This window comes from Castor canadensis, chromosome 6, assembly GCF_047511655.1.
Source record: "Castor canadensis chromosome 6, mCasCan1.hap1v2, whole genome shotgun sequence".
Taxonomy (NCBI): Eukaryota; Metazoa; Chordata; class Mammalia; order Rodentia; family Castoridae; genus Castor; species Castor canadensis.
Genome location: NC_133391.1, coordinates 73282495 through 73309569, shown reverse-complemented (window position 1 = coordinate 73309569; position 27075 = coordinate 73282495). Strand labels below are relative to the sequence as shown.

At 42.4% G+C, this 27075-nt stretch overlaps 1 protein-coding gene across 2 annotated transcripts in view; it reads right to left on the bottom strand.

The window, feature by feature from the left end:
- Positions 1–21141: 21141 nt before the first annotated feature.
- Lars1 (leucyl-tRNA synthetase 1) overlaps positions 21142–27075 on the bottom strand; it is a 63631-nt gene continuing 57697 nt past the window's right edge. For both annotated transcript variants that reach the window (XM_074076730.1, XM_074076731.1), the window contains one exon: positions 21142–22975. In XM_074076730.1, coding sequence (XP_073932831.1) covers positions 22770–22975 — 206 coding nt within the window. In that variant the 3' untranslated portion in view covers positions 21142–22769. The remainder of the gene's footprint in view (positions 22976–27075) is intronic.

Below are 27075 nucleotides of genomic sequence, written 5' to 3'. Positions count from 1 at the left end.
GCTTCAATCCAAAGTGAAACATCTCTTTGAAAGAATGTTGTCCTGATATTCTGGAACCCGAGGTCATAGCAGTGTAACTGACAGATAGCATATCTCTTTAAAGCCGGGGACACACCTAACAGAGGGCATGTCTGTTTTACTAATCTGAAGGGAGATACTGCAGAAGATACATTGTAAGTAAAAAAATAATAATAAATAAAAAAATTTAAAAGACTTTTTATCTGGTGAAAAAAAAATCCCTTTGCTTCAAGAGATACCTCTAGCAAACATCTGTTTAGTTAAATGTCACTAAGCATCATATGCTCTTTCCTGGGAGGACTCGGAAGTTATGGATCTCTGCCATACTGTGTAGATGAAAACAGAGACCTCTTTTCATCTCCAGGACTACTGGTCCCATTCAGAAAGATAAGATGAGTCCCATAACTTACCCAACAGTAGAGACAGAAAGGTCTTTCAGCTCAGGTTATCATACTTGAACCCAGCTCATGAAAGGAAAGTGGTCTCTCCACGTTTGAACCATGCTAGGTTGTGCCAAACTACTAAGACTATTTAGAATTTCTATGGACTCTGTGAACAAGGCAGGCTGGGCTGGTGATAGCCTCCTTACTGCTTTGAATCCTCAGGGTCTTAGAAGCCTTCAAAGTATATCTAGAGGTATGATCCCTTACTAAGGGATGGACCTCACACACTAAAAAATGTCCCTGGAGGACAAAAATTTAAGCAAAATTGCATATTCGGGAGTAGAATTTGAAATTGTGATTCAATGTCACATTAGAAAGACAATAGGAGGAAACTGCTTACTAAACTATATATTCTTTTCATCATACCCATAAAGAAAAATTAAGCCTCTGAACTTCAAAGCATTTACTTAACAAGGGCTGTTAGCAAAAGAATGTAACCCCTTCCAAATCAAGATCTCCCATAGTTTCATAATTACCTTCACGCACAGGTACAGGCAGCTTCACTTCTTCACTGTAAAATACATCCTACATTAACAACAGCTATATTTGTTCTGCTTATCAATCTATTCCAAGTGTTTACTACCATGTCTAATGCTCAATAATTTGTTGAGTAGATGTGTTATAAGTGAAAACTCAGGATATAAGAATAACAAAAAATTAAGGGTGATTACTAACTTTACAGGAAGATATACATAAGCCTCCTTTGAAGAGTGAACAACACTGTACATCTAAGATATGATTCCATATTTTAAATATTTACTTGTACCAAACTTTCCTAATCAAACATCTATTGTATGAAGTGACTAATCTACATGACACAATACGAATTCCTTCACTTGAAAGTGAAAAAGAGAAAAAAGAAAAAAAATGTTCTTTACAGAAAAATGTCAACTATTTATGAAAAGGAAATAATAGTGCCAGGCATGGTGACACACATCTATAATCCCAGCACTTGAGAAGCTAAGGCAGGAGGATTGCAAGTTTGAGGCCAGCCTGGACTATACAATGAAACCCTGTCTCAAAAAAAAAAGTAAGAAAGGAGGAGAGAGAGAGAGGGAGGGAGGGAAGAAGGAAAAGCATTAGAAAATCACCATTTTGTATAGCTCCCACTATACACTTATGAGGAAGGGATCTTCAAAGGGTGCTAACTCCATTAGGTAAAATGATTGGGAACAGTATTTCCAAGGTACCCAAGTGTCACTCCACATATTTCTTAGTTGCAAAAGAAAAACAAATGTATCTTAACTCTGGAGAGATCCAGAAGTATTCAAAATCTTCACAGTAAAAGTTATGAAAGTGTTTTTTAAAAAAAGAAAGAAAGAAAAGAAAAAGAAAGTAATCTGTGATAAGAGCTCTGGAGTGACTTTTAACAAAATTATCTTTATAGTAGAATATCTTGGAAGTGATCAAAATGTATCATGAACATGGAGAATTTTGAAATTTATCAAATTTAGTACCACTAACAATGGAGCAAATTGAGATTATATACCTCTTCATAGGATGCAAAGGAAGTAATGTTTAGCCTGAATTTCAACACATATCTAAACCATGCTATCCAACAAAAATATAACTACAGTTGCATATGCAGTTTCAAATTTCCTATTTTCATGTTAAGCAAACAAGGTAAAAGAAATGGGTGAAATTAATTTTAATATTTACTTAACCCAATATATTCAAAATAGTACTATTTTGGCCTATAATCAATATTCAAAAATCATGAAGATATTTTGCCTTCTTCTTGCATACTAAGTCTAAAGTTTGTAGTGTATTCTGTACTTACAGTATATCTCAATTCAGATTAGCCACATTGCAAGCGCTGTGTAGATACATGCGGCTCAAGCACTGAACAGCACAGCTCTGGATTTGTCTTCCAGCATGAGAAATACAAGAGACAGAAGAAGAAATCACTCTTCCAAAGTAGAAAGGCAGTAAGTACTCCTTTGTCAAATTAAATCCCTTCGGAGTAAGGGTCATGTCCTACCCTGGTGCTTTTCACCTTGTGACCAATAATGTTCTCTGCATAGCAATCAGAAGCTTAATTAATGCTGCTAACTTGGGGGTGGGGTATTTTCAAATACAGATATAAAGTTATGTCCAAAGACATTAATAAAAGGAAACTACAATAGAATATTATTCAATCATAAAGAATAAGATGTCATTTCCAGGAAAATAGATGGAACTGAAGACCACCATGTTAAGCAAAGTAAGCTAAACTCATAAAGACAAATACCACATTTTCTATTGCATGTGGTATCAAGATCCATAAACACAAACAAACAAGCAAGTGAAATGACATGAACCTGCTGGCACCAGTGGCTCACACCCATAACCTAGCTACTTGGGAGGCTGAGATCAGGAGGATCAAGGTAGGAGGCCAGCCCAACAGTTCATGAGACCCCCCATCTCCAAAATAACCACAGCAAAATGGACTGGCGATGTGGATCAAATGGTAGATCACCTCTTAGCAAGTGCAAAGCCCTGAGTTTAAACCCCAGTGCTGCAAAAACAAAAAACAAAACCATGAACCTAAACAGAGAACTATTTGGGGGAGAAAGGGAACAGGAGACAGTGGGGAGGTAGGGGTAAATAAGCTCAAAGTACAGAATAATTACAATTCTGCCTCTGAGTTCCCTTGAGCAAATAGCATCAGCTATGTACCTACTAGAGCCAGGCACATAAGCTTCCAATAACTAGTGTTTAAATGAATAAATATGACAACTACTGCAGACTATGGAAAACAAAAAGAAATAAACCAGTCTCTGTCCTGCTTCAAAAATTTGTAGCAACTTGCTGGGCACCAGTGGCTCTCATGTGTAATCCTAGCTACTTGGGAGGCTGAGGTTGGGAGGATTAGCTCGAGGCCAGCCCAAATAAATAATTCCCAAGACCCCATCTCCAAAATAACCAGAACAAAATGGACTGGAGGCATGGTTCAAGCAGTAGAGTGCCTGCTTTGCCAGCACAAAGCCCTGAGTTCAAAACTCAGTCTCACCAAAAAAAAAATTGTTGTGACTCTCCACAATTTCACTCTGGAATCCAAGAACCATTATAACAAGGCCCAATTTACTTTCCTGTTCCCACTCACACCTCCCCAGATAAACATTCCATTCCTAACATCATCTCCCAAACAAGCCATGCATTTGTTTTCACCTCTAAGCCCTATCTGCAGCTTCCAAAAGCCAGGAATGTGGCCCTGCTCTCCTTCAACTGTTACTCTAATCCTAGTCATTCTCTGCATTGCACCTGGTCTCTAAAGCCTTATCTGACTGTGGTCCTGTAAACTTCTCCATCTTCTGACCTATTAGCCTGACAACCCTGGCCTTGATCAAATACATTCCTGGTCTCACAAGTGCTGCAATGAATTTGGACTATGAAAGACAGTGTTCTAATTCAAATTTGAATTCAAGTACTATGTAGGCCACTATCATTTCCAGACCTGTGTCTTCATACCACCTCCTTGCTTTTCCTTCAGCACTCCAGCTGCATGTCTTTGCACTTGCTGTTGTCTCTTACTAAAAGACTTTTGCTCAAGCATCTGCTAACAAAACTAACATGTGCTAGGCTTGGTGGCTCATGCCTATAAACCCAGCTACACAAGAGGCCAAGGTCAGAAAGGTCAAGGTTCAAGGTCAGCCTAGGCAAAAAGTTAGGGAGACTCCAACTCAACAAATAAGCTGGGCACAGTGGCACATCTCTAGTGTCCCAGCTATGTGGGAGGCCATGGGTAGGAGGATCTCAGTCCAGGTCAGCCCCAGACGAAACAACACAAGCCCCTATCTGAAAAATAACTAGGGGTTGGGGATTTAGCTCAGTGGAAGAGAAGGCCCTGAGTTTGGTCCCCAGCACCGAAAAAAAAAAAAAAAAAAAAAAGAAAAGAAAAAATAGAAAAAAAAAAAAAAAGCAAAACAAAAAAGACAAAAAAAAAAAAAGGCAACTGAAAAATAACTAACACAAAAATGGCTGACAGTGTGGCTCAGGTAATAGAGCACCTGCCTAGCAAGCATGAGGCAAAAGAAAGTGGAAAATATAGAGGCTATGTTGTTAACTTAAAAAACAAGGTGTAAAATAATCATATGTAATTCTACAGATAGTTACATTCTGCTATTATTTGCATAATAAAGAAGAAACTAATATATACAAACTTGCCTATTTTTGAAAAAGAACCAAAAGAAATATAACCCAGAAATTAATAATAATGGGTACCTATTGAATGAGTGGGAAGGTGGCACAAGAGAATAAGAACTCTGAATAGATAGGCTTTTGACTTTGGAATGATATGTTGTACTTATTCAAAAAAGAAAAAAGCAAACGATAAAAATGAATATAAAGAGAAGCAAATGACTACATATTAAAGCCACATACCAAAAAAAGGAAAACAATTTTAAAAACCCAAAACATAATTCAAGAAACATATGAGACTACATAAGAAATTAATTCAAAAATATTAGAATATAGTGCCCTGACCATCCCCTCAGTGAAATGTGTTCTAAGGACACAAAAAAAACTTGCAAAACCAACAAACAAAAAAACCCAGTGAATTCTAGATTTTTTTGTTAATAGTAGTAGTATTGGATTTGTAATTCTGAAATTACTAATAAACCAAGTGAGAAAATACAGTGAGGTTCTTCAGAACCTCTTATTGTGTAAGAAGAAAAATACAACTGTGTAAGAGGAGAAAGCAAGAAAGAATTCTGTGGTATTCAATAAAATCATGATTCAAAAACTACATATGTTAGCTCTATCCATTGGAAGACCTAAAAAAAAAAAAAAAGTCCGTGAGAACACAAATCATCCCAGTATTGGTTTCTTAACATTTCCTTTCATTTCTTCCCTTCCCCTCCCCTCCCCCTGCCTTCTCTTCCCCAGTCCCCCCTTCCCTCCCTCTCCTTCCTCTCCTCCATTCTCTCCTCTCCTCCCCCACTATTAATTTAGGAAAATGTCAGACTTCAATCAGTAATGAAAAAGGATCACAGCATATGTGAAAAAAAAATTATGTCACTTCAGAGTGATTTGAAAAGAATGATCAAAGAAAAAATTGCAAAGAGGAAACCTCTTCTTTGTAGAATAATGATATCTAATAAATGTAGAAGAAATGATAATGTTGCATTTTTTTTAAAGAACTCACCATAGTACAACCTTTCTTAACCACCAGTGTAATAACTGATAAAGATTTCCTAAGAATGCTACCACTTGATAAAAGTTTGCTCAAAAACAGGTTGTCAGTGCCTTTGCACTGCTACAACAAAGTATCTTAGACTGGGTCAAGTTGGAACAAAACTCTATACTACAGACGCAACTTTTCTGTAAATCTAAAACTATTCTAAAACAAACTTTATTTCAAAAATGTGTATCTGAAGAAAGATAATTTAAATGTGGCAAAATACCAACCATTCATAAATCTAGGTGACAGGTATATGGCTGCTTATTGGCCAATTCTTTTGATTTTTTTATAACCTTTAAATTTATCAAATTAAAGTAGTAAAATAAAGCTACAGGTTAAGAGTAAAGAAGATGGAAAGGCACTCCACACAAATGCTGTAAATGCCAATCAAGAGAAAACTGGTGTTATGATATTAATAGCAAAGTAGCCTTTAGACTAAAACCAAAAATAAAAAAAAGAAATTTTTTTTTCTTTTTTGGTGGTGGTAGGATTTGAACTCGGGGCTTCACACTTGCTAGGCAGGCGCTCTACCACTTGAGCCACTCCACCAGACCTGCTTTGTGTTGGGTATTTTTTGAGCTAGAGTCTCATGAATATTTGCCTGAGATGGCTTTGAACTGTTATCCTCCTGATCTCTGCTTCCTGAGTAGCTAGGATTATAGGTGTGAGCTACCTGTGCCCAGCTTAAGAAAGAAGAAAACTTTCCAATTAGAAAAAGTTCATTTTTTCGGTCCCCGGCATCTCCACCAAAAAAAAAAAAAAAAGAAAGAAAAAGTTCATTTTACTGGAAGATACAATCTAAATTTATATACACCCAATAACACAGCCTCAAAATAAATGTCAGAACTATAAGGGCATATAGATAAGTCAATGGCTATGAGAGACGTTAGTGTGTCTCTCAAAACCAGAAAGAATAAACAGAGAAATCAGAAGAATAAGGGGTATGGGTTTAAACAATTCAATCTGCAACTCTGACCTAATGGATATACGTATCTCTATGAATACAAAATGCACATTCTTTTTATGCTCACATTGAACATTTACTAAAAACTAAGCCAGGCACAGTAGCTCTTATGTGTTATCCCAGCTATGGGGGAGGCATGAGTAATAGGAATGTAGTCCAGGCCAGCCCAGGCAAAAACACAAGACCCTATTGGAAAAATAACTAAAGCAAAAAGGGCTGGGTGTGTATGTGTGATTCAAGTAGTAGAGTACTTGCCTAGCAAGCACAAGGCCCTGAGTTCAAATCCCAGTAGTGAAAAAAAAAAAAACCTGATCTTCTACTGGGAAAGCTCATCTCCAGTGACTGGGAATGGTACAAGTAAGATACAATGCATTGTGCCATTACATGACTGGTGGCTGATGACACAGGTATTCTAATTTTCATAAATTCTTTGGGGGGATCACTTATTGCATGTTTCTATTGCTTACTTTTTGTGCATAAGTATTATATTTTATAACTAAAAAGTACTTAAATCCTTCAGGAAGACACTACCATACTATGTATACAGTAAGCCCAATGCAGTCTAGTTTTCCTTCAGTGGTTCAGCTGATTGCTGTTGGTCAGCTGAGTATCCTTTATGCTTAGAGGAAAGTTTCCTTGTCAACACTTACATATGAGAACCACATTAAGCCTAGCTCATCCAGACATATACAGGAATTGACACTGTAAGAAAAATGATCTTTTCTACCAAAGCATTTATTACCCTCTTAGATTACTTAAAAATTCCTCACTTCGCCATCTTAGGTGACTTGCATGTTTAAAGGGTCCTTGCTTCTTCTTCCAGATTCCTGTACAACTCCATTGCCCACCCAACTGCATGCCCTGACTCATCCCCCAAGCCTTTTAGCCAGTTGGGAAGATTGTGAACCTTTGACCTGGACAAATCCCAGGTGAGGGGCAGGGACAACTGCGTCAGGGATATAAGGAGGAGACACTGTCAGCCATTTTGTGCTTGCATGTTTGCTTAGCAGAAGTGAGCACATGTTTGCACCCTCTTGATCAAGAGAAAATTGCCTTGTCAAGATTTTCTGTCGCTTGTGTGTCTGTTTTCGGCACCAGAGGGTTATCAATTCCAACAATTTGGGGACTCGGTCTGGGATTTTACATTCCACCCAGGAAGGGGGTCCCAGAGAGATGCGTCCTGCTGCCTGATTGTGGCAGCCCTGAGGTTCGGCCAAGGGCAACAGCTTTCTGGATCTGCAAATGAACTTGGACTGCAGAATTTCTTGACAACACAGGTAAAAGAGCTCTGAAGACAGGGACTGTGGTGACCACATAAGTTTTGTGCACAAACCAAAACAAGAAATGTCACAGGGGTGACCAAGTAATGTCTTGGTGGTCGGGATACTGAAGGCTGTGTGATGTGTGAATGAGACATGTCAGGTGACACGCAGGGAAAATGGAGTCCTGATCCACAGTTCTGAGGCGACATCATACTCTTTAAGGAGGAATTAGATTCTTGAATCTAATCCAGGTCAGCAGCTTATACTGACCCGCAGGCTACCAAGAGGTGCCTCAAGCTCCCACAAAGGAACATGGGCAGACACGGACAAAGTGAAAAATAATTGGAGTGCAAGAAACCTCCAAGGCAAAGGGGGGATTGAACTCCTGATAGAGCACAGTCAACCAGAAGGGAGAAATGGGAAATAAAGGCAGCAAAGAGGGGGGCCAGAAAACAAAAGCCCAGGATAAACACCCTCTGGGAGCCACCTAGGGAAGATGTTAAAATATTGGGATAATAGCCCCTGTACTAAAGGAGAAAGAAACAATGAATGGTTAAATACTGTTGTTTTATCTGGACCAAAAAAACTGATCTTAAAGCCTTTGTATTTTTGTTTTTTGGTTTTTTTTTTTTTTTTTTGACCAAAATTTGAGTCTGATGAGGACTGGGTCTCTCAACTATTAATTGAGCATGTTAATGACAAAAGAGTCCTGTAGTCCTGTTTCCACTAAACAAACAAATGAACAAAAACCCCAAAACCCCTTTCTAACTGGGATTTACTCTCCTCCCTTCCCTCTCCCTTTTGCCTGCTCTTCCTCCAGCTCAGGCGCCAGAGCCAGACCCAGCCCTGTCCTCCAGGCTTCCACCTCTCCACCTCCACTCCCCTTCAACTCCCAGCCCCTCAGGCTTCTGCTTAAAATTACAAAAACTAGAAAACTGGAAAAATAGATCCATAGAGGAATTATTAGGGGAGGCACAAAAGGTATATATAAGGAGAGAGGAAGAAAAACAAAAACAAAAAGCAAAGATTATGTTATCCACCATCAAGCAGGTTGATAGGCAAAGGCCAAACCAATATCCTATTGGACCTCAACCAGCCTGGCCTCCCTCATGGGGTATAAGAGACCAGAAAGTCAGAAAATGAAACAAAGAAGAGGGCAAAATAAGTGCTTTAAATGTGGGGGAGACTGGACACTTTAAGACAATGTCCAGAATGGGAAAGAGAGTGTAGGAAACTGTTCCCTTAATGACCTTTGATGAAGAACAGGGGGGCCAGGGCTCTTTTACCTTGCAGGGTCCCACTTAGAGCCCTTGATAAATTTAGAAATGGGACCACAACGTGAAGCTGTCACCTTCCTGATTGACTCAGGGGCTTCCAGTTCCTCCCTCTGTCTTCTGCCCAGGGGCTTAATCTATTCCCTGGAGAGGATACTAATTTCTGGGGTAAAGGGAGAAAGCTTCTGTTAAAATATTACAAGAAACATATGTTTATTTCCAAGACAGGACCACTAAGATACAATTTCTCCTAGTCCCTGAGGCAGGTACCAACCTGTTTGGAAGAGATTTAATGACCTGATTAGGAATTGGTTTACATGTAAAAGAGGGATAAAATACAAGCAAGCTCTTATCACAGCTCCGGTGCTGGCCTTGCCCTCTCTTGAACAGCCTTTTCACCTCTTTGTGAATGTAAATAAGGGAATAGCCCTAGGGGTGCTAACCCAAAAACATGAGGGTCAACATGTGCCCTTATCTACATTCCTAGATCCTGTCCACCCAGGTTGGCCTGAATGTATTCAGGCACTAGCAGCTACAGCCCTTCTAAGTGAAGAAAGTAGAAAAATCACCTTTGGGGGAGACCTAACTATTAGCACTCCCCATCAAGTTAGGACAATCTTAAACCAGAAGGTGGGTAGTTGGCTGATGGATTCCAGGATCCTAAAGTATGAGGCTATCTTGCTGGAAAAGGATGACCTGACTTTAACTACTGATGAGGCTCTAAATCCAGCCACTTTCTTGGCAGGAAGGCAGGAGGGAGGAGCTCCCAAACATAAATGTTTAGATATTATTGAATATCAAACAAAAGTGAGGCCACATCTCGGGGAAACTCCTTTCCAGACTGGGTTCCATTTCTTTGTGGATAGATCCTCTCAGGTAATTGAGAGAAAAAGGCATAATGATATTCTATAGTAAATGGAGAAGCCATGACTATAACAGAATCAAGCTGATTCCCTAACAATTGATCAGCACAGACTTGCAAATTGTTTGCCCTAAATCAGGCCTTAAAACACTTAAAGGACAAACAAGGGACCACATACACTGATTCAAAATATGCATTTGGGGTGGTCCACACCTTTGGAAAAATCTGGATGGAACGGGGCTTAATCAATAGCAAGGGCCAAGACATGGTACATGGAGAATTTATTCAACAAATATTAGAGAGCCTAAAACTACCTGAAGAAATAGCCATTGTCCATGTACCAGATCACCAAAAGGGGGTAAACTTTAAGACTCAGGGAAATTCTTTTGCAGGTGAGACAGCAAAACAGGCTGCTCTCACCTCTGAGGCCCCAATCTTTTGTCTCATTCCGCACCTCCCTGCTCCTCATATCACCCCTCTCTTTACCCCCTCTGAAGAAGAACAACTAAAAAAAACTTGGGGCAGTCAGGACTGAACAGGGAAAATGGGTTCTCCCCGATGGGAGGGAAATGATCTCAAAGCCTCTAATAAGAGGATTCTTTACCTATCTCCAACAGGGGAGCCACTGGGGACCCCAAGCCATGTGTGATGCAGTTTTGCGAGCCTATGGGTGTATAGGGATCTACACACTAGCCAGGCAGTATCAGAAGGATGTCTTACTTGTTGAAAGATTAACAAACAAGCTCTGAGACAGAGACCAGCTGGGGGTAGAAACCCCAGGTTGCAACCTTTCCAAAGCATTCATGTAGATTACACTGAGTGCCCAAAACAGGTCATCTTAAATACCTCTTGGTTATTGTAGACCATCTCACTCACTGGGTTGAGGCCATCCCTCTCCCAGGAGCCACTGCTACACATGTAATCAGGTTATTACTAGAAAACATAATCCCATGGTTTGGGGTTATAGAAAATATAGACTCAGACAATGGGAGTCATTTCACTGCCAACATCCTTAAGGGACTTAGGAAGGCTCTAGAAATCAAATGGGATATCATACACCCTGGCATCCACCTTCCGCAGGGAGAGTTGAAAGAATGAATCAGACTCTTAAAAACCAACTCACTAAATGAGTTTTAGAGACCAGATTACCTTGGACTAAATGTCTTCCCATAGTACTACTTAGAATTAGGATGGCCCCTTGGAAGGACACTGACCTCTTCCCCTATGAAATGCTTTCTGGGCTTCCTTACCTTAGCTTTGTTACTGATGTACCTTCCTTTGAAACCAGACTATTTCCTCAAAAATTATATACTTGGATTGTCCTCTACTTTACTTTGTCTTAGGAAAAAAAAAGGATTGCTAGCACAGGCTCCCCCACTTGACTTTCCTATTCATCCACACCAGCCTGGCAATCATGTGCTAATCAAGACCTGGAAAGAAAGTAAGCTTGAGCCAGCTTGGGAAGGACCTTTCCTGGTCCTGCTGACCACTGAGCGGGGATGGACTCATCATACACAGGTAAAGAAGGCGCCCCCACCTGACCAGAAGGAACAATGGGCTATGCTCTCACATCCAGGCAACACCAAAGTGACTTTTAAAAGACTATAGTGAAAATATTCGTTCCCTTTCATTTGGGAAATAGTATGCTTATTATTAATGTAACTCAGAGTACTTTTCCCTTAATTGTTGAATTTTATGCATGCCAGATCCTTCCTTGTGGTGTTAGGGTACAAATGTTAGGGCACCTTTGAGGCTTGCAGCCCACTCAGCCTGAAACCAGCCATGGCTAACATGACCCAAGCCACCACTTACTGGAACTAAGGGAGGTGGGATGGTTTCTGGAAGCAGGGACTGTTTCTGGTTAATCTTGCTAAAATGGTATGTGAGTCAATGAGTTAAGACACCTGGTGTTTACCAAATTCCTGATAAATAATCTTCAAGTAATCTTGCCCCACCACCAGGATGTGGGTGATATCAGAAATATGTGACCCCAGGGACCATAAAAATTGCTGTGTGACCGTGACTAACATCTAAAAAATATAAAAGCAGCCTGAACTTTGTATTCGGGGTCCTCGTTGAAACCCGCTGCGTCGGGCAGATACCCAGACCTCAGCTGGCTGGAAATAAACCTCGCTTTGTGGCTTACATTATCGTGAGTGTCTTTTGTTCCTCTGAGGGGTGGTCAACTTTGGATCCCAACATCTGGAGGTCCCACCGAGATCTCAGCCCCTCCCTGAGAGGAACAAACGGCCTCCGATACTGAGGTTTAGTTGAGAAAGACCGCAGAAGGAGGATTGGCCACCTCCATTTGGAGGGACTTAGAGTCCCCTTCTGAATTTGGTTGAGAATTCTCATTGAGTGGAAGGAAAGGGTTACAGCCCTGGAGGCTTCACTATTGGAAATCGTGGGAGACATCCCTGACTGTCAGGAACAGCAAAAAGAGATGGCTAAGATATTGCTAGCAGGAGTCCAGGGTCTGGCTGGACCGAGTTCTGGACGGACTGGCCCCACACGTCCCCGAAGAGATTGACCCAGGCTAGACCAGGGACAATGTGCCTATTGTAAGGAATATGGACACTGGAAGAAGGAATGTCCCAAACTCCAGGGTCGCCCAGGACCAAATAGCAGGCCCAATAATGACGCCTGGGTCCTGTTAGCCAGAATGGACAGTGACTAGAGGGCACGGGACTCGGACCCACTCCCTGAGTCTTGGGTAACCATATATGTGGAGTGGAAGCCCGTGAGATGCATGGTAGACACAGGGGCCCAATATTCAGTCCTTAATAAACCTACTGAGCCACTGTCCCAGAAAATTAGCCTCATGCAGGGAGCCACTGGATCCAAGGCAAATCAATGGACTAGCAAACGTCAGGTGGATTTGGGCCAACATCAGGTGACCCATTCCTTTCTGGTCATTCCTGAGTGCCCTGCCCCCTTTCTGGGATGCGATCTGCTAACTAAGGTGAGGGCTCACATTCACTTTGAGCCGGACGGTATCAAAGTGACAGATGGACAAGGACAGCCCCACCAAGTCTTGACCATGTCTCTCGAGGATGAACATCGCTTGTTCTCATTGCAGGACCCTCCCCCAAACCTATTGAGTGGTACCCTGAAATGGCTTATTGGATTCAAACCTACCCCCAGGCTTGGGCAGAAATAGCAGGTGTGGGGCTGGCAGAACATTGAGCCCCGGTAATAGTAGAGATCAAGGCTTCGGCTCAGCCCATCCGAGTCCGTCAGTATCCCATGTCTTCCGAGGCATGGAGGGAGATTGCCCCTCACATAAACCATCTCCTGGAGGCCGGAATATTATGGCCCTGCTGTTCTGCTTGGAACACTCCACTTCTCCCCATTAAGAAACTCAGGGGAAAAGACTATAGACCAGTCCAAGATTTAAGGGAAGTAAACAAGAGGGTCGAGGACATCCACCCCACAGTCCCCAACCCCTATACCTTGCTGAGCCATTTGCCCCCCTCCCATGTTTGGTATACCACTTTGGACTTGAAAGATGCTTTTTTTAGCATAGCCCTGGCACCCAATAGTCAACACATTTTTGCCTTCGAATGGCATGATGAAAATACGGGAACTCCCAGACAGCTAACATGGACTAGACTTCCACAAGGTTTCAAAAACTCCCCTACTCTGTTCAATGAGGCTCTTAATCAGGATCTGGACTCATATCGCCGGAGCCACAGTTCCATCACACTTTTGCAGTATGTAGATGACTTGCTTCTGGCAGCTGCATCTGAAGCTGAGTGCCGGCAAGCCACTGGAGACCTCCTCCAGGAGCTGGGGAAGTTGGGCTATCAGGCCAGTGCAAAGAAGGTTCAAATTTGTACACAAACAGTCACCTACCTGGGGTATGAACTAAAAGAGGGAACCAGATGGTTAACGAATGCTATGAAAGAAACTATTCTCAGACTCCCCATCCCCACCTCAGCTCGAGAAGTCCGCGAGTTCCTGGGGACGGCGGGCTACTGCCAGCTGTGAATATTGGGGTATGCTGAACTGACAAAACCCTTATACGAGGCAACTAAGGACAAGACCCCTTGGGCCTGGGGGCCAGATCAACAAAAGGCCTTTGAGGAGCTCAAGACCGCCCTCCTGAGAGCCCCAGCTCTGGTGCTGCCAGACCCTCTAAAGCCCTTCACCCTCTTTGTAGATGAAAGAAGGGGGATAGCAAAAGGGGTACTAATGCAGCGCCTAGGGCCCTGGAAGCAGCCAGTTGCTTATCTATCCAAAAGGTTAGACCCAGTTGCAGCGGGCTGGCCTCCATGCCTGTGGATCATAGCGGCAGTTGCCCTAATGGTAAAGGATGCAGATAAGCTCACTTTTGGGCAACATCTGAAGGTGGTAACCCCCCCATGCAGTAGAGGGGGTCCTAAAGCACCCTCCAGGTAGATGGATGACCAACGTCCAACTGACTCATTACCAAGGGCTCTTGCTGGATGCTCCCCAAATCCTCTTCTCCGACCCGGTTTCTTTAAATCCGGCCACCTTGCTGCCAAATCTGGACCTGGAAGCCCCTCTACATGACTGTCAGGAGATTATAGATGAAATCACCCAAGTGCGCCCCGATCTCCAGGACTCAGCCCTAGCCAACAGTGAGCTGGTATGGTATACAGATGGGAGTAGCTTCATCTCGGATGAGGTGCATAAGGCGGGCGCAGTGGTGGTGGACCAAGGTGGAAACATAATTTGGAGTGCCCCACTGCCCCCGGGGACCTCAGCCCAGAAGGCCAAACTGATCGCGCTGGCAGAGGCATTCGAGCGGGCTGAGGGAAAACGAGTGACTGTTTATACCGACAGCCGTTATGCTTTCGGCACCATCCATGTACATGGTGCCATCTACCGGGAAAGGGGTTTCATTACAGCGGAAGGAAAGGAACTACGTAACCTCCCGGAGATCCAGAGACTACTGACTGTGGTGCAGAAGCCCCAAGCTGTGGCAGTAGTACATGTTCCTGGTCACCAGTCTGCCCAGACTCCAGAAGCTACAGGGAACCAGCATGCGGACAAAGTGGCCCAAAATGCTGCTTTGGCCTCCACGACCCTAGCGCTGACCTTACCTGTGTCCGAGCTTCCACGCTTGCCACCACGACCCGAGTACACCCTGGAAGACAAACAGTGGATCCAAGATCACTGATGCCCAGAGCCCAATCAGCAAGGATGGTATCATGATATCAAAGGGCGGCTGATCCTTCCTGAAAAGTTAGGACTGTTTCTCCTCTCCAATTTACATCGAGCCAACCATTTAGGCAAGAAGAAACTACTCACCCTCCTCGAGTCGACCTGCCTCCAGTTCCCGTGCCAAATAGCCCAGGTTCAAGATTGTGGACCAATGTGCCGGGTGCCAGGCTATGAAACCCAGCAAAAGGGGACTCCTACATACAGGTACATGGGTACAGGGGAGGGCACCGGGACAGAGCTGGGAAGTGGATTTTACTGAAGTGAAGCCGGAAAGGTATGGGTATAAGTATTTGTTGGTTCTGATAGACACCTTCTCAGGCTGGGTGGAAGCCTTTCCTACAAAACGAGAGACTGCTCATGTTGTAGCTAAGGTTTTGCTGGAGGAAATCATACCCAGATATGGTATCCCCGAAACTCTAGGCTCTGATAACTGTCCGGCTTTCATCAGTAATATCCTACAAGGGTTGGCCCGGGCAGTGGGGACTAATTGGAAGCTGCATTGTGAATATAACCCCCAGAGCTCAGGGCAGGTAGAAAGAATGAATCGGACCCTGAAGGAGACCTTATCTAAATTAGCCATCGAGACTGGCAGAGACTGGGTGGCCCTCCTACCCTATGCCATCTTCCGGGTTCGAAATTCACCATATGTACATAGATTGACACCTTTTGAAATTCTATATGGGGCTCCACCCCCCATTGTTGTCCGAACCCTACCGGACCAAGACCCCAGTACGGCCCCAAATTACTTGGCCAGCTTAAAAGCCCTACAGGAGGTCCAACGTGAAATCTGGCCCATAGTGCACACCTTGTATGAGACAAAGGACACATTGAACCCGGAACATGGCATCGTCCCAGTGGATTGGGTATGGGTAAAGAGGCACAGAGCCCGCACTCTGGAAGAAAGATGGAAAGGCCCTTACCTGGTCATTCTGGTTATCCCCACTGCTCTTAAGGTTGACGGCATTGGGCCTTGGGTCCATCACTCCCACGTGCGTCACGCCAATCAGCAGGAACAGAAAGAGGCTAGAGAATGGACCGCGCGGCAGCACCCAGATAACCCATTGAAGCTGAAGCTTTTGCGACCCCGGGAACATGCAGAGTCTTCAGGAGCAGCCACGGATGGGTTGGCTGGTCGCTCTGATCTTGCTCAATGCCCAGAGCAGGAGCCTCACAGAAACCAACCCTCACCACCCTATAAGCAAACCTGGATACTCACCAATGGGGAGACTCATACCACCCTTAACGAGACTACTCGCACTGCCCCCATAGGAACTTGGTGGCCAGAGCTTCAATTCTGCTTTAGAGACATCAATCCTGCCTACAAGTCTACTGCCCCGGAGTCAGCCCAACGTTATAGTTTTTATGCTTGCCCCAGCCACAAAAAGAACAAGGACTGTGGGGGAATACAATACTCCTCTGTAAGTCATGGGCATGTGTCACATCCAACGATGGTGAATGGAAGTGGGGGATATCAAAACCGGACCTAGTCAAATTTGCCTTTGTAAACGGGGTATCCTGGGGGTGCAGAATTCCATCACCCACCCATGAATGCCAGCCCACAGATACAGATAGAATCAAGGTCACCTTCACTGACAGTGGCAAAGAGGACACCCCCGGGTGGATACAAGGCAAGGTGTGGGGACTTGTGTTTTATAAATATGGTGGACATTCTGGCTTGACCATAGTAATCAAGATTAAAAGTTGAGCCCATGGGGCCACCATCCAAAATGGTAGCCCCAACAAAGTACTCAAGCCACCCTATGTAGAGCCACCTCTCCGATCTCGTACAACCCCAGTCCCTACCCGGCCTCACACAAAGACTAGTATTAAAACTCCAGGACCATTAGGCACCAGCCCTCCCTTGGTGAAGCCCAGTCTCATGACCGGGTCCACAGACCCCCTCTGGAATTTGGTAAATGCTGCATTCCTAACATTGAACCACACCAACCCTAATATGACTACCTCCTGCTGGCTGTGCTATGATGTGAGGCCCCCATTCTATGAGGCAATAGGGCTAAATGTCACCTACGATATCTCGACTAGTGAAAACCCCACTCAATGTTCCTGGGGAGACCGTAAGAGAGGTCTGACCATACAACAAGTGAGCAGCCAAGTAACCTGCTTAGGGAAGGTGCCGGTGGGAAAACAGGACCTATGTGCTGTTGTAGAAAACAACCCCACCTGGGGAGATGGTATTAAGTGGGTAATTCCAAAAGGCAATGGATGGTGGATATGCTCACAGTCCGGGCTCACCCCTTGCCTATCAACTAATGTGTTTAATGGCTCTAAAGAATTCTGTGTCCTAGTGGCTGTGCTGCCCCGCATCATCTATCATTCTGAGGAGAGCCTATATTCATACTGGAATACAGGAACAGGTGAGAGAAAGAAGAGAGAGCCTATTTCTGCATTAACCATTGCTACCCTACTTAGCCTAGGGGTAGCTGGGGCAGGAACTGGCATAGCCTCCCTGGCTACTCAACATAAAGGGATGTCCTCGCTGCGTGCAGCCATAGACGAGGATATAGAGAGGATAGAAGCCTCCATTAGTCACCTAGAAAAATCCCTTACCTCCCTATCTGAGGTAGTGCTTCAGAACAGACGGGGCCTAGACTTACTGTTCCTTCAGCAGGGGGGAATATGTGCCGCCTTAGGGGAGGAATGTTGTTTTTATGCTGACCATTCAGGGGTAGTTAGGGAGTCTATGTCTAAAGTGAGGGAAGGACTGGCAAAAAGGAAACGGGAAAGGGAAGCCCAAGAAAATTGGTTCAAAGCTTGGTTCAATGGGTCCCCCTCGTTCACTACCTTGGTCTCTACCCTGGTGGGCCCTCTGGTCATACTACTGCTTATCTTAACCTTTGGTCCTTGTATTCTGAATAAGCTAGTGACCTTCGTGAAAGATCGAATTAGTACAGTCCAACTAATGGTCCTGAGGCAGCAATATGAACAGTTACCTAGCCCTGAGGATGGCTCGTCGCCCAGATGAGCATGATTCCTCATTATGAACAACTAAAGGGGGGAATGTTAGGGTACAAATGTTAGGGCACCTTTGAGGCTTGCAGCCCACTCAGCCTGAAACCAGCCATGGCTAACATGACCCAAGCCACCACTTACTGGAACTAAGGGAGGTGGGATGGTTTCTGGGAGCAGGGACTGTTTCTGGTTAATCTTGCTATAATGGTATATGAGTCAATGAGTTAAGACACCTGGTGTTTACCAAATTCCTGATAAATAATCTTCAAGTAATCTTGCCCCACCAGGATGTGGGTGATATCAGAAATATGTGACCCCAGGGACCATAAAAATTGCTGTGTGACCGTGACTAACATCTAAAAAATATAAAAGCAGCCTGAACTTTGTATTCGGGGTCCTCGTTGAAACCCGCTGCATCGGGCGGATACCCAGACCCCAGCTGGCTGGAAATAAACCTCACTTTGTGGCTTACGTTATCGTGAGTGTCTTTTGTTCCTCTGAGGGGTGGTCAACTTCGGACCCCAACAGTGGAGGCCTTATGTCCAACTCCAGCTCCAAGGATATTCTTTTTATATGTACCCCATCCCAAACCCACAGGGAATCTGGTATCTGTCCAGAGTGGATGGATGTGGGGTGAAACACTGAGTGTAAAGATACTCTTCTCCCATTTATTATAATCCTAAAGGCTGGACCAGACCCAGGGCCCTGGAAAGACTCTAATGTCTACCATCCAGATCAACAGTCTTTTAACAGACTACAGTCAAAATTACAGCTATTTCAGACACACCCCTCTCCTACTTGTAAAGATAAACAATGTAACACTTAGATTAGTTGCAGCAGATGTCTCAGGGACAGACCTGTTAGGGGACTTTAAGCTCCATCTAGCTCCCAACCCCTCCTAGGTGACACCCAGTTCTACCTCCACTCCAACATTACCTCCACATTTATACAACAATCGAACTCAGGTAACTGTAATAGAAGTCAAGGACCTAAGACAAACTGTGCCTATTGAAATTGGGTACAGGGATACAAATGCTTGGATGGAATGGATAAAATGCTGTCTGCACATTAAATAAGAGCGATTGCTATGTCTGTACTACTGGGAGACCAGAGTCAGGTGGTCCCATTTTCATCGGGATGGTCCTCAGATCCAGATGGAATGTATTGCATGTTGGCTCTGTTTCAGGATGCCAAAGCTTGGGGCAATGAATCCTGCCAGACACTATCACTACTCTTCCCAGAGGTCAGAGGTCCTATGGGTCAGCCCCCAAGGACTATTAGGACACTCACCCTAGATGTTAATTATACCCCATGTCTCACCAACACGGGGGATGATTGACAAATGTGGGAAACCTGACGGGATGCAGTGAAATCCGGTCCTTCAACAGCTTCACAAACCAGTCCACACTCTCAATGGGCAGAGCTGATGTCTGGTGGTACTGCAGAGGACCTTTACTTGAGACTCTCCCAGGTAACTGGAGAGGCACCTGTGCTTTGGAGCAGTTGGCATTTCCTTTCACCCCAGCATTTAGATCACCAGCCTGTGCCACAACATCTAGAAAAAGGAGAGACATAGACACAGACACTGTAGCCAACCACAGAGGCTCCCTTGATCCCCATGCTTACACTGATGCCGTTGGGGTTCCTAGAGGGTGACAAATGAATTAAAAGCCAGAAATCAAATTGAAGCAGGATTTGAATCAGTACTCTTCTGGTGGTCCACTATAAATAAAAATGTCAGTTGGATTAATTATATTATAACCAACAAAGGTTTGTTAACTATACCAGGGACACCATCAAAGGAATAGCAGAGCAATTGGGACCAACTAGTCAGATGGCTTGGGAGAACAGGCGAGCATTAGACATGATTTTGCCTAAAAAGGGAGGGGTTTGCACAATGATTGGAGTTTCATGTTGCATGTGTATAACAAATAATACAGCCCCTGATGGAACTATTACTAAAGCCCTATAGGGATTAACTACCCCTTCTGACGAGCTAGCTGAAATCTTGGGTATAAATGCTCCCTTCACTGACTTAATGGAAACTTGATCATAGTGGCTGGAGTTTTAATTTTAGTAGGATGCTGCATAATTCCTTGTGTCCGAGGATTAATATAGCGGTTAATTGAGACAGCACTCACCAAACAATCACCGCCCTACCAAAATAACTTGTTTCTATTAGAAACGCAGGAACTTGAGAGCCAACAGCTCCTAAATGAGTTTCAAGAAAAGAATTTAAATTAAAAGAGGGAGAAATTATAAGAAAAATGATCTTTTCTATCAAAGTATTTGTTACCCTCTTAGATTACTTAAAAATTCCTCAGGTCACCATCTTAGGTGACTTGCATGTTTAAAGGGTCCTTGCTTCTTCTTCCAGATTCCTGTACAACTCCATGGCCCGCCAAACCACATGCCCTAACCCATCCCCCAAGCCTTTCAGCCAGTCAGGAAGGACTGTGAACCTTTGACCTGGACAAATTCCAGGTGAGGGGCAGGTACGACTGCGTCAGGGATATTAGGAGGGGCCACTTCAGCCATTTTGTGCTTGCATGTTTGCTCAGCTGAAATGAGCACATTCTTGCACTCTCTTGATCAAAAGAAAATTGCCTTGTCAAGATTTTCAGTCCCTTGTGTGTCTGTTTTCAGCACCAGAGGGTTATCAATTCCAACAACACTGAGGCAACAAAGGACCCATGAATTGCAATACACACTTAATTTAAAGGCCCACTTACTAAAATGGGCACAATCATTCACAAAATTAAAATTAGCTTCCTTTATTTTTGGCCAAGCACATATAGTTTAGTTTGACTAAGCTAAACAAAAGTAGGCTTGTGTGTTTAGGCATCTAAAACCATTATCTGATCTGGGGAATAACTGAAGGCTGTGCAGAATGAAGAACATAGCAAACAACATAGAGTATAAGGAACCAGCTGTTCATCAACCCTCAGCACCAAAAAAAATAAATAAAAGGCGCCCCAAAGGAACCAATAGACAGGATTATAGATTATAGCAATTTTAAACCAATACACTTACAGATATTATCATCATTATTATTGCTCATCTGTAACATTTGCTGAAGACTTAACTACTTGCCAGGCACTGTGCTCTACAGATAAAATTTTCCAACATCATATTTAATCAGCTCACAATAAACCTACAAAGTAAGCACCAAAATTAGTTTTATTTTATAGATTAAACTGAGGCTGATTAACTGCCAAGACCAGAATAGAGGCCAGCCTGGGCAAAAAGCAAGATCCCCCATCTCAACAGATAAGGTGGGCATGGTGGATCAGAACTGTGATGCCAGCTACTCAGGAAGCACAGGTAAGGAGGGTCATGGCCTGAGGTGGGCCCCGGGCAAAACATGAGCCTATCTAAAAAATAACTAAAGCAAAAAAGGGCTAGAGGCATGGCCTGAAAGGTAGAGTGCCTGCGCATCAAGTGCAAGGCCGAATTCAAACCCCAGTTAACAAAATAAAATAAAATGCTTAAATTTAGATGAAATTATTATAAACTACTGATATTAGTCCTGAAAAGATTGGTTAACTGAATATATTAAATCTTTTAAAAGTCTTATAAAGCCAAGCACCAGTGGCTCATGCTTGTAATCCTAGCTACTTGGGAGGTTGAGATTGAGAAGAGTAAGGTTGAAGGCCAGCCCAAGCAAATAGTTCACAAAATCCCATCTCCAAAATAACCAAAACATAATGGAAGCATGGCTCAAGTACCTGCTCTGCAAGTGTGAAGCCCTGAGTTCAAACCCCAGTCCCACCAAAAAATAAATAAATGTCTTATAAAATAAAGATCCTGCCAGACACTGGTGGCTCACACCTGTAATCCTAGCTACTCAGGAAGTGGAGATCAGGAGCATCAGGTTTGAGGCCAGCCCTGGCAAAAAGTTTTTGAGACCCCATCTCAAAAATACCCAAAGGGCTGGCAGGTGGCTCAAGTGATAGAATGCCTGCCTAGCAAGCATGAGGCCCTGAGTTCAAATCCTAGTACCTTCGAAATATATATATATATATATATATATATCCTATTTGTTCTTTATACAGAATAGTGATCATAGTTAAGTCAAAATATTTTCGTTTCTTCTTTTAAATCCTCATGAGAATTTTTCCTTAAAAAACAGAACTAGACTGGAGGTGTGACTTCATGCTTTGCAAGTGCAAAGTCTTGAGTTCAAACCCTAGTCCCACCCCCCGCCCAAAAAAAAGAACTAGCTGTCTAATGTGCTGTTTTTTTATTTTTAAATAATATCAGTAACTCCTTAAAAGGGCATATTATAAAAAGTTACGAGATACTCCTTTAGCCTTTATAAACAGTTATAAAAGTACACCTTATAAAAGGAGTCTACTGATACTTTTCTGTTAAAGACTAAAACCTTCTGGGAAGTAGCAATAATTTGTTCAAAAAAGAAAATAACAAAGTGCAACACAAACCATTTCTCTTAGAGGTCCAAAGATGAAACAATCAAATTTATTAGGTCCAGGAATCAAAGATGACTTGGTATAAATGTGACTACACACAGAATTTGATAGAAATGAAATCTAACTTAAGGTCTAGTTTAAGGTTCTGGTAGTAGTGTCCATAAAAAGAATACTAAATCCCCAGTTTGCATGAGTTTAATGAACCAGATAGACAATTGTATCTCCAATATCTGCCTGTAGCCCATTCTCAGTGAGATAAATTTTCTTGCTGTTGAGGTCCACATGGAAAACTGCATTCTGAGAAATGCAGGTCTTCTCAGTGTGCTCTTCTCCCAGAACAGGAATGCGCCGAGGCCCCAACAGTGGATCATCAAATCTCATCAGTTTCACTTTCGAAAGGTCTAGAGCAAAGAGATTATCAATATGAGCATTTAATTACAATCACTGACTCAAATCCATAAACAAGTCTGATAGTTCACATTTTAAACAAACTGGCTGTTATCTCTAAACAAAAATATTTTCATCCAATTATTAAATAAGACCCAGTCTCAGAAGCAAAGCTAAAATCTAATTCATCTTCTTTCCCTTTCAGCTTTTTACCCAGATCAAAGATTGTCAGAGATTCTATATAACACATCTCCTGGAATGATAAACCAAGGGAAGGAAGAATTAAGTGTATTTTTGAGTATTAACTCCTAAATTATTTTTTATATGCTTCAATTAACCGTTCTTCAGAGTATCAAAAAAAAAAATCTAAAACGTGTTTCTTCCTTTTGCTTCCTGAATGCACTTAACTTCCAAGAGTAGATTTTCTTGGAAGATATTTTTGGAGAAATAATTACTATGAGAAACACCATTACCTATTTCTTGTTTTGCTCAAAGATGAAAGTATTTGTATTAACAAATTGATGAGAGATAAGGACAGAAGGGGGACAAGAAAGGAAAAAGGCACTGCTTTTAGAATTTTGAGCTTTAAATAAGCTCTCATCCTACCCTGCTAGAGATTTTCTCGATCTACTCTTGTGAAAGCTGATGACATGGCACCTTCCCCCCACTGTCCAAAAAAACCACTTGATCCATGAACAAATTTATGATTCAATAATCCTGCCAAAAAGAAACTCATTTAAGCAATTCTGAGACTCCTCAACATGAAATGTCTTTATTTTATATAGTGGGAAAATACTAGGCTACAAATGCTGATTTGGGGTTTATATCTCATTCTAAACATGGCATGGCTAGTTATGCTTAACCTGATCCAAAGAAATGGAAGGTATATTCTAAATTACTTCCAATCCTTTCTAAAACAGATAGCTGGGTGGTCTGTGAGCTATACTCCCTCATGGTGCCTTGAGAGCACAAAGCTTAGCATGAGAGGGATAAGAGATAAAAAGAGACATTAATGCAGCTGGCAGCGATACCAGGAGTACAAGTTATCCAGGCATTCTGCTCTCTTTGAGAAACAAAAACTGAAGGGCTGCAAGTTTAGAGATGAGATCTTGGGGCTTATATGGCAATTACATGAAGCTACCATGAAAGCAAACCCTGCCTGAAAGCATTTGGAGAGTTTTTGCAAAGGCCATACAGTACATTCCCAGCTATAGCACGAGCCCCGAAAATTAAAATAGCAAAGGAGCAGACACAGTCTTCATGATAGCCGTGATCTTTATTTTGGAGAAGAATACAATTCATTTTAACATCTATTGCAATTCAACTTGTACATCAGTGGTACCAAATATTATTTTGCTATAGAAGTGACAAGTCCTGCCAGCAGATTTTATATATAAGGCCTTTTGCCACAGACTGCTCACTTGCTTTCTCTCTCTCTTTCTCTTTCTTTCTCTCTAGCAATCCTCCCTCATCACTTCAAGCAATTCTGATTCACACTATTTCAAAGAAACCTTAATACAGTCAGACTTCTAAGTGACAAAATACATTTGCTTTGATGTTTCACCATGTAGAAGTTCATTACTGCCAATAAATTCTTGGAGCTTTCTTAGTGTTTTTACTATCTCTTCTTATCCCAGACCTCTCTGATCATTGAAAATGTTGAAATTTAAGCCTGTGACTACACAAGATTTAAGGCCCTTAGAGAAAAGATGAGAGTGACTGAAAGCCCCTAGGGACTGATAATGTGAAATGGAGCTTTTCACCTCCAAGTTATTAGTACACACGTGGCGTGGGTTGTGAGTGATTTAAAGTCATTATCAAATAGTTGCTCAGTGGCCTTTGCAGAATGAAATGGTGGTTTTAGTCTGTTCCTCCTGGACCTAGATCATAATCACCCTCAATACAACTGGCATTAATTGGATGACTTGCTGGTTATTCCAGCAGACAAGACTAAGAACTATGTTACTGAATTTAACTCCTTCTATCTCATATACTCAATGTACTCAGCCCCCTAAGATACTGAAGCATCCTAAGGATTTGGAAACGTATCAAGGTTAGATCTCTTCTGTAGATTCTTACAGGAATAATAATTTCAACCTCCCCCTAATGTTCCCATCTACTTTCTAAAATTTACAATCTGTAACACCAAACTTAAAACACTGTATAATATTATTCATAGCTGTGTGACAAAGGAGGTAAGAATTGTGCTAGAGGCTCCAGGAAAAAAAGACAAGACATAGAAAACACGTGTTAGGGCAATTCTGAAGAACTGAGTCAGTGCTGTATCTGAGCACATTTAATAGAAGGGTAGATTTAACATTATGTAATTTTCAATATAGCAATATAACCTCTCATGTGCTACTTCATAATCCTATCCAGTGGGTCCACACAAATACTTATTTTAAAAGCCACTATAGGGGCTGGTGAAGTGGTTGAAGTGGTATAGTGCCTGCCTAGCAAGTGTGAGGCCCTGAGTTAAAATCTTAGTGCAACCAAAAAAAAAAGTTCAATTTAGCCTGTTTTTCAGGCTAAAAAGTTTTCCTATTACAAATGTTCTCATGACAGAATGTAAACAATATGAATATGACAACCCACAAAATGGCTTCCTATATACTTACATTTCCTAATTTTCAAGTTCTGCTTCTTTAGCCTATAAATTGTAAAGATGGATCTATCCATTCTATAGTCTCTGGTTTTCCAAAGGAACATAATAAATGCCTGTAACAACCTGGATGAATCTTGAAGATATTCTGCTAAGTGAAATAAGCACAAAAGGACAAAATATTGCTGATACAGGATCATGTACCTATAATCCCAGCTACTCAAGAGGCTCCCCTGAGTTCAAAAACTCAAGGACTGCTGGGTGCTGGTGGCTGCTGCCTATAATCTTAGCTACTCAAGAGGCAGAGATTATGAGGATCACAGTTCAAAGCCAGCCTGGGCAAATAGTTCTTGAGACCCTATCTCGAAAATACCCAACACAAAAAAGGGTTGGCAGAGTGGCTCAAGTATAGACCTTGCACTTGCTAGGCAGATACTCATGCCCCGCAACCCCCAAAAAAAAAAAAAAAGAAGAAGAAGAAGAGGAGGAAGAGAAAAGCTTATAAATAAAATGTATTTAATCTAAAACAGTATAAACGTTTTATGTTTCTACTTATATGATATCTAGAATAGTTAAATACATACAGGCAGAAAGCTGAATGGTGGTTATCAGGGACTTGTGGGAAGGCAGAATCTGGGGTTATGGTTTCATGGCCACAGGGTTTCAATATGGGAATATTAGGTTCTGGAGATAGATGGTAGTGATGATAGTACAACAGTGTGAATGCCACCAAACTGTACAGTTTAAAATGACTAAAATGGACCTGGAGGTATGGCTCAAGTGGTAATACACCTGCTTTGCAAGCATGAAGCCCTGAGTTCAAATCCAAGTACCACTAAAAAAAAAACAGCCAAATGACTAAAGTGAGTAGGCATGGTGGTCCTCACCTATAATCACAGCACTCAGGAGACTGAGACAAGAGAATTATGTGTTTGATGCTAGCTGGGGCTATAGATAGAGACCTCATCTTTTCAAAAAAAAAAAGGACCAAAATGGCAAGTTTTCTGTTATGTGTATTTTATCTTAATTTTAAAGCATGCTTATAAACACTAAAATTGCTAGCCTAGTATACTGCTGGTGATGATGTTTGATACACAGTGAAAGCCTCAACTGGCACTTTTCCCTTCACGTTCATAAGGATCATATGCTCCACAAATGCATATCCCTAAATCATCACAACTGCAGCTCTTGCCTTCCTCTGTGCTACACCTTCCCCTGCACCTTTCTCACTGTGCTCAGTGGTCTTCCTGAGAATGTAGCTAAGTGCTTCAACAGCTTAGTCCCCCACCCCTCACTAGATGCAGTTCCTCATCAACAGAACCCCAATATGGTAGTCTATGAGCTGATGTCCACTGAAGGGAAACAAACAACAGTCTAAAGTGAATTCAAGTCTTCTACTTTAATGGGATATTCTACTAGTATAAAGTTTCTATCTTACTGATAGAAAGTGAACCAATCCACATTTTCTTTTTTTGTTTTGAGACATGATCTCAGTATGCAGCCCAGGTTAGC